This window comes from Crotalus tigris, unplaced genomic scaffold (genome assembly GCF_016545835.1).
Source record: "Crotalus tigris isolate CLP2741 ecotype Arizona unplaced genomic scaffold, ASM1654583v1 scf7180000018590.67127310178:1205815, whole genome shotgun sequence".
Lineage (NCBI taxonomy): Eukaryota > Metazoa > Chordata > Lepidosauria > Squamata > Viperidae > Crotalus > Crotalus tigris.
The window spans coordinates 110,425-118,660 of NW_024097092.1; the positions used below are offsets into that span (position 1 = coordinate 110,425).

The 8,236-nt window shown below is 53.9% G+C and overlaps 1 protein-coding gene across 1 annotated transcript; it reads right to left on the reverse strand.

Annotated features, from left to right (window-relative positions):
- Positions 1-2,264: 2,264 nt before the first annotated feature.
- Positions 2,265-8,232, reverse strand: KIAA2013 (KIAA2013 ortholog). Its single transcript, XM_039355029.1, has 2 exons — positions 7,093-8,232; positions 2,265-5,073 (listed from the first exon to the last, which is right to left on the reverse strand). The coding sequence occupies exons 1-2, from the start codon at positions 8,087-8,089 to the stop codon at positions 4,214-4,216; spliced, it is 1,857 nt and encodes a 618-aa protein (XP_039210963.1). The 5' UTR covers positions 8,090-8,232; the 3' UTR covers positions 2,265-4,213.
- Positions 8,233-8,236: the final 4 nt, after the last annotated feature.

The window sequence follows — 8,236 nt, forward strand, 5'->3', positions numbered from 1 at the left end:
TTTCACACTTGTAGCATCCCTGCCATCAAAATTCAGGTGCTTGGCAAACCGACTCGTATTTATGACAGCCGCAGCGTCCTCAGGTCACGTGATCCCCTTTTGTGAGCTTCTGTTGTGATTCCTTGCCAGCCTATGGATCCGGCAGCTGAGTCTGAGGAGGAGGAGGAGGAGGAGGAGGAGGAGGAGGGGCCTGGAGTGACATCAGAGGGAGGCTCCAAGGAGCTCCAAGACTTGCAGTCTGAGAAAGAGACACAGCTGTGCTGGGAGGTTGAGGGGGAGAGTGAGGACTCACAGCCTGGTGACATCCAGGATGCTCGTAAACGCTGGCAAGCAAAGAGAGCAGGACAGAGGGATGCAATGGGGCGGCTCCAAAGGCAAAGGAGAAAGCATTAGGAAGCCACACCTTGGCTGCATAATAAAAGGGAAGGTGTGGGAGGTACTGGTTGCTGAAGGCAGCCGTTCGGGTTAGGAATCAAGTTGCGATGAACTGTTTGTTTTCCTCATCAGACCTGAGGAAATAAACGGGGTTTGGGTTTGTCCTGCGGTTTCTGCCTGCTTGATTTGAAGAGTGCTTTTCTCCTTCTGAACTTAACAAGGAGCTCAAGGGGGCTGGGACAGAACACCTTCCGACAAGGCAAAGCCAATGGGGGTGCCAGAGTGCACTTCACGGCTGTCTTACTAATAACTGAAGGGGTTCACTTAGCAACGGTGGCAAGAAAGGTCGTAAAATGGGCAAAACCCGCAGCTGCCTCACTTAGCAAAGGAAAGTTGGGGCTCCGTTGTTCTCATAAGTCAAGGACTATCTGTCGCTGTGCTTAGGGCGCAGGTGGTGCGCTTCTGCGCAGCTGCACCGGGGATTCGTCGGAAACATAAATATTATTTTTAGATCCTTTTAATAGTTTTTATTTTAAAATAAATTTTATTATACAGCAGACGTCACCAACCTTTGTCGGTTGGGGAACCGGAGAAAAAAGGAGGGGGAAGCATTTTACACATGTGCGTGCGCACATGTGCGCACGGGGCCACGAGCATACACGTACTGCAAACGGGGTGGGGCTAGTACCAGCATGATACTTGCTAGCCCTGCCCCATTCTTGCATGGCACAGCGCCTTGGTTCTGTGCCTCACGGTGCAGGGGCAGCCGTTTTTGCTCCTTGCAGCACGGCGACGGCCTGGTTTTGTGGCCCGTGGCAGAGCAGTGGCCTGTTTCCACACTCCAGTGTGGCAGTGTCTGTTTTGGCATCTTGCAGCACGGTGGCAGCCCGTTTTTGTGCCCCGTCGCATGGTGGTGGCCAGTTTCCACACCCCGCGGTGCAGCAGTGTCCATTTTTGCACCTTGCAGCGCAGCGGCAGCGTTTTTATGCCCCGTGGCATGGCGGTGGACCGTTTCCACGCCCGCAGCACAGCATTGTCTGTTTTTGCACCTTGCAGCGAGGCAGTGTCCCGCTTTTGCACCATGTGGCACGGCATCCTGTTTTTGTGCCCTGCGGCTGTGCTGCTGGCGCAAGTGAGGTGTACATGCATACGCACTGGCCAGCCTGTCCTGTGGCCCGGTGGCCAGTAGGCCACGGCCCACTAGACTAGTGGCTCGTGGCCCAAAGGTTGGGGACCTGTTATACAGTATGTGTTCTTATCTACCATTAGATCATGCTCAGAGCATTTTTATGCATGCATGCATGCGAGTAGCCTACAATTGGATATTTTGCTGTTTTGGGCCCTATGGCTGTAATAAAGTGATTCAATTTGATTTGAAGGTCGTAAAATGGGGCAAAACTCACTCAGCCGTCTCGCTTGGCCTCAGAAATTTTGCGCTCAATCGTGGTCGCAGTCCGAGGACCACCTGTCCATTGAGAAGGGCCAGGACGTAGGTCTGTTGGAGGTAATGAGAGGGGAGGTCAGCTGGACCGCTTTTTTCAAGGAGGGGGTCTCGTTCTCAAAATATTTATCTTTTCTCCAGGAAAATTTACTGGTGAGGTCTCCACTTTTAATCCCAGGGTCCCCCTCTTAACGGGTAAAGATTTTGCGGCCTGAATTTCTCTCCCCCTTTTTTGTGGACGAGATTTGGCACCACAAATCCTTTTCTGCCGACAGCGTTAGCATGGCCGAGCGCAAGATAAAAGGCGAAGGGATTGGAGAGCTCAAATAGGCGCTCTCTGTCCCCTGAACGCAGTTCGAGACCCTTGTTTGCAGTCAAGAAAAATCAATTCCTGAGCAAAACAAGGACTTTAAAAAAAAAAAAGAACAAGGCCAGTAGAGACGTGAAGTACAGATTTGAAAGATTTTTATTTCTTACCAAAAAAAAAACAACCCCAAAATCCCCAAACCCAGAACCTTTGGTATCTTAAAATAATCACAATTGTTTTCAAATCATCAGAAAAATCTGTTAAATCTCTCTAGAATTAAGGAGAGGAAAAAAAACCACTCCAGGACACTGCAATAAGCTTGGTGAAAGATTAAATCAACAGCCACTCCCCCCACACGCCTAATAAAAGTACTTAAAGTTGTGTATTTTGTACACTTTCTTCAGAGGAAGATCGAGAACTCCTATTATCAGTGTTAGATTAAAGCATGAGTTAAAATTAAGTACAGGTACATTCTTAGCTGGCTGTTATTCGGTCTGGAACGGTTGGCAAAACGAAGGCCTAAAACCCACAAACAATAAATTAAAGTCCACACAAAGAAATGAGAATGACACTTGGTTAGGGGTCGGGAGGGGAGAGAAATCCCCCCCCCCTTTTAAACTGAAGCGAAGCAAGAACAATCAAACCAAAGGTGCTGATTAAACATCTCCCTATCGCTTACCATCAACATAAAAATCCTTAATTTTTTTTTTCAAGTATTTTTCATCAAAGAACAAAATGGAAATGAAAGCCAACAGAAGAAAGAAGCAATGGGGTCTTTGGGCCTGGGGGGAATGTCGGGACAGAGTTAGGACACCCAGGGGCCATCGCAAATGGTTGTGTTCTATTTGCACTTCCTTTGCAGGAAGACACACACACACACACACACACACACACACACACACACACACACGTGATGCTGTTTTAGGGTCTTGTCTTGGATAGAAGACCCAAGATTGAAACTGAGTCATTCAAACAGCAGCAATTCTTCAGAGCCCTCCGGTGTTTTTCTGGAACGTTCCGTCTTCCTGTTGTCCTCGCTAGGCCAGGGGTCTTCCAACTTGGCCCTTTTATGACTGGTGGACTTCAATTCCCAGAAATCCTCAGCCAGGCTGAGGAATTCTGGGAGTTGAAGTCCACCAGTCATAAAAGGGCCAAGTTGGAAGACCCCTGTGCTAGGCTGTCTTTGAAAAATGCACACATACACAATCTACACACACACACACACACACACACACACACACATTCCACAAGCACTCTTTTGTTAACTGCTTTAATGATGAAAGCAAACGGCTCCACAGAAAGTTTTGGAATACAAACCAAGAAAAAAAAAGGGGGGGGGGAGGAAGTGCTTATTTCCAATTAAATCCTTAATTGGAAATAAGCTGAGAATGAATAGCTGAGAAGGAAGCTGAATAGCTGAGAAGGAAGCCAAAGAGACTCAGAAAAAAAACGGACGCCAATCCTATGCACATATTATACGAGGGATCTCTTTCCCACAAACCTTCCCACGCTGTTTTATTTTGTTGTGGAATCCTGTCCTTGCCTCGTTTCCCATCTCTGCTCTTTAGCTGAATAACTAGGCCTAGATGTACTGGAGGGAGCCACAAGGAAAGGAAGTTTAATTATTAATTAATAATCCACATAAACTGCATTGATGGGTGACAAGCTTTCCGACCCCCAAGGAGCGTCCTCTCCTCCCTCATCCTGGCTCCTTCAGGATACAAGGGAGGGAGCACAGTGAGGGTCCTTGCTTAACCCTTGGGGGTGTCAGCCTCGGCACTCCTAAGCGGGGTTCCTCCATCACACTGCCTGCCAAGCCTTTTTCGAGCGGCACCTCAACAAAACTGAGATGACTACAAGAAGACGGGGCTGGGGAGAAGACTCTTTCTTTTTAAGTGGTCTTTTCTCAGCCTCCCCCCCCCCCAGGGCTCGTCTCCCAGACAGGCAAACACGCACACACCACGCAAAGGCTGCTTCTTCCAAAGATGCGCTCAAACTCCCGCGGGTGCCCTGCTTCCAGGCTGAGGTCAGGGAGAGAAGAAGCCGGGGCCCACTTCAGCCATCAAGCCGAAACGGGCTGGGGGGGGGGCTTAGACCTTGCTCCGGAAGAGGGGCTTAGCCCCCGGCCCACAGTACTCGTTGTATATGAGCTTGAAGAGGAACAGGTGGAAGAGGGTGATGAGGGAGGCCACGCTGAACCAGAAGACGAAGGGGAGGCCCGGGTAGCGCTTGGCCATGTGCTCCTCGTGGGCCAGGATCGCCTTGAGGTGGAGCGTGTGGCGGAGATCCTGCAGGTGCACCAGGTCGGTGGAGATGTACAGCAGAGGCGTGATGGGCTGGGTCACCATGACGGGGAAAGTGTGGCCGTGCACTTCCGAGGTCAGCTCCACGGGGTCGTTGGAACAGCCGCCCTCGCAGGCATACAGCTTCACCGGCTTGTCCTGGAACTTGACGGAGACGTGCAGGAAGGGCTTCCCCTCGGCGTCCAGCAGCACGGCCAGGTTGATCAAGTCCTTGTTGTAATGGATCCCCCGCAAGGCGTAGCTGTTCTGAAGGACTTCCGGGTCCGACTGGAACTGCAGGTGGTTTTCGGTGAACTGCAGCCCGCCGAAGCTGAGCACCATCCCCTGCATGAGGCCGTGGGCCCCGGCGGCCACCAGCCCCTTGCAGCCGCGCTTCTGGAGCGTCAGCTTCCACAGGTTGGAGAGCTGCAAGACCTGCAGGACGGAGGACAGCTGTGCGGGCCACAGGTTCTCGGCGTGCATGGTGGCGTGGCCGCTGAAGCAGTGATCCGCATACTTCAAAGTGGCTTCCATTCTCTCCTTCTCCTCGGGGCTAATGTGGGGGTCCAGGAGGGGAGCCGGGGTGGTGGACAGGACGAAGTAGAGCGTCATGTTGACGGTGTCGCTGGAGGGGGTGTGCGCGTCGGTGATCTTGCGCATTTCCACACCTGAAAAGCAGAAAGGATCGCTCGGTGAACTCTTTTTAAGAGCTCTGCCCTTCTCTGCAGTAGCAGCCTGGCAAGCTGGAAATCTCCCCCATTAAAATCTCACCTATAGTTACACGGCAAGGAGTTTCTCTACTTTCTCCCTACTTTCTCCCTACCTTCACACAGCCCGTACCAGTTGGGAAACACAGGTAGTAGTCCTTGACTTACAACAGTTTTTTTCAGTGACCAGAATTGCAACAGCACTGAAAAAAAGTGACTTAAGACCAATTTTCCACATTTACGATCATCGCAGCATCCCCGTGTTCAAACTTAAGGTGCTTGGCAGCTGATTCGTATTTATGACGGTCGCAGGGTCCCGGGGTCACCTGATCCCCTTTTGCGACCTTCAGACAAGCAGCATCAACGGGAAAGCCAGAGTCACTTAACGACCGTTGTCGCTAACTTAACAAGGGCAGTGATTCACTTAACAACTGTGGCAAGGGAGATCGTAAAATGGAGCAAAAAGTCACTTAACAAATGTCTCACTTAGCAACAGAAATTTTAACCTCAACGGTGGCCGTAATTCGAGGACTACCTGTACTGACCAAAGGCTTGATCAGGCCTTTGCAACCACCGTCGTATTTTTACGTGAATAATACCGACTATAAAATACTCCGTCCCAACTAGGCGACTTCTGCATTCTTGCTCTGCAGAGGCAGGTGTTGGAACCCACCTTCCTGAACACGGGATATTCCTACTCTGTGTGCCCATTCCCAGGAAGACGAGTAGAAGATACCCAGATACTACTACTTTGGGGGAGAAAACGTCAAGATTTCCATCCTCAGAAACAAAAACCTGTTCTCCACACCTCCAGCTACTGCTAAGGCAGGCAGACCTTGTGATTTTTTTTTTTTTTGCAGACTTCCTAATCTTGCCTACCAAGAAACCATCTCAAAAGGAGAAGTGTCAGCCACAACTCTCAAGTCAATGACAAGCTTCGTGGTACATCTCAGCACCTCTACAGCCCCAAGCAGGCTTGTAAGGACCGCTGGAGCAGCGGTCTCCAACCGTGGCAACTTTTAAGACTTGCAGACTTCACAGCTGGCTGAGGAATTCTGGGAGTTGAAGTCCACAAGTCTTTAAAGTTCCCAAGTTTGGAGAGCCCTGTGCTTAAAGCAGCAGCCTAGAAAGCAAGAGACCGCAAGTTCATTTTCCGCCTTAGCCATGGAAGCCAGCTGGGTGACCTTGGGCCAGGATCTCAGCGGAATGACCTCACAGTTCGTTGTTTGTGGAGAAAATAGGAGCAGGAGGAAGATGTGTTGGACGTGTTCAGAGCCTTGAGTTATTGGGAGGGAGGGAGGAAGGAAGGTAGATAGAAAAGGAAGAAAGGAAGGAAGGTAGATAGAGATGGATGGAGAAAAGGAAGAAGAAAGGAAGGAAGGAAGGAAGGAAGGAAGGAAGGAAGGAAGGAAGGAAGGTAGGTAGGTAGATAGATAGATAGATAGATGGAAAAAAGACAGACAGACAGAGACAGACAAGAAGGAAAATAGATGGATGAAAGGGAGGGAAGGAAGGTAAAAAAAGGAAAGAAAATGGATAGATGGATGGAGAAAAGAAGGAAAGTAGATAGAAAAGAATGAAGATAGATAGATAGATAGATAGATAGATAGATAGATAGATAGATAGATAGATAGACAGATAGATATAGATAGATAATAGATGGATGGATAGGTAGGTAGGTGGATGGATAGAAAGGAAGAAAGGAAACTAGATGTATGTATGTATGTATGTATGGAAGGAAAAGAAGGAAGGAAGGAAGGAAGGAAGGAAGGAAGGAAGGAAGGAAGGAAGGAAGGAAGGAAGGAAGGAAGGAGGGAGGGACTCCCATCTTTGTGGCCCCTGGTTGGCACCAACCCCCAAAAGGCACCTCCCTGGGGACGCCTCTCAACCGCAGCGCCCAACTCCGAAGCCGGCAGCGCCCAGCACCGAGGCCGCCCTGCCCAGCGGTCAGCGGCTCCCAGCCGGGTGGCAGCCCCGCACCTGAGATAAAGAGCTCGTCCCACGCCCGGCGGTGTTCCTGCACCAGCTCCTCGGCCCGCAAGGGCAGCACCTCCATCATCTCCCTCTTGGCCGCCTCCCGCAGCCGCCCGAAGGTCTCGTCAAGCTGGGCGGCCTCGATGGGCTCCGAGCACAGCACCACCGCCAGCAGCGTCTCCTCGAAGCGCGAGCGGGGCGCCACCTGCACCCGGTTGACCAGCTTCTTGGCCGCCACCACCACCAGCACCAGCTTCTCACCCGCCGGTTGCAGCGCCCGGCCGGAGGAGAGGAAGAACTGCCGGTCGCCCACCTTCTCCAGGCTGGTGGCGAAGGAGTGGCCGGAGGAGGAGGAGGAGGAGGAGGACGACGACGAGGAGCCCGGGCCGGCCAGCTCCAGGGCCACCAGCCGGTCGGTGGGGTTGTCCACCGCCAGGCGCTGCAGGTAGAGGTGGGGGCGGCCCCGGTGGGCCAGCAGCTCCTCCCGGACGGTCAGGCAGCCCCCGCCGGGACCCCCGGGCTGGACGCAGCGGACCCTCCGCAGGGCGCCCTCCTTGGGCAGCAGGGCCGAGCCCCCCGCCTCGCTCTCAGCCCCGGCCGGGCCCCGCAGCTGGGCCAGCGGCCCGTAGTCGGTGGGCCAGGCCGGGCCGGGGGCCGCCGCCGCCGCCCCCCCCGGGGGGACCACCCAGAGGCGGTTGGCCTGGGCGTCCAGCAGCAGGTGCCCGTTGCCCACCAGCGCCGGGGGCGGCCCGCCCGAGTCCCCGCCGCCCAGCAGCCGGGCGCCGGCCCTCCGCCAGGCGCGGCTCTCGGCCTGCAGGCAGGGCCCCGCCGCCGCCCCCGCGCCGCCCCCGGCCCGCAGGCGGAGCAGCAGGCGCGGCCAGGCGCCGCCGCTGCCCAGGTACCAGGAGGCGGCCAGCAGGAAGGCCAGCAGGGCCAGCAGGCGCCGCGCCCAGCTGCTGGACAGCAGCCCCGGCAGCCCCTTCAGCCGCTGCTGCAGCCACATCGGGGCGGCGCAGGCGCAGCTAGCTCATGGCGGCCGCGGCGGTTACGCGAGTCCCCGGCGTCGGCGCGGCCTAGTCGCTCGGCCGCTGCTTCCGCCGCCGCTGCTTCTCCCCCGTCTGTGGCGGGCCCGGGCGGGGCGTTGGCGGCT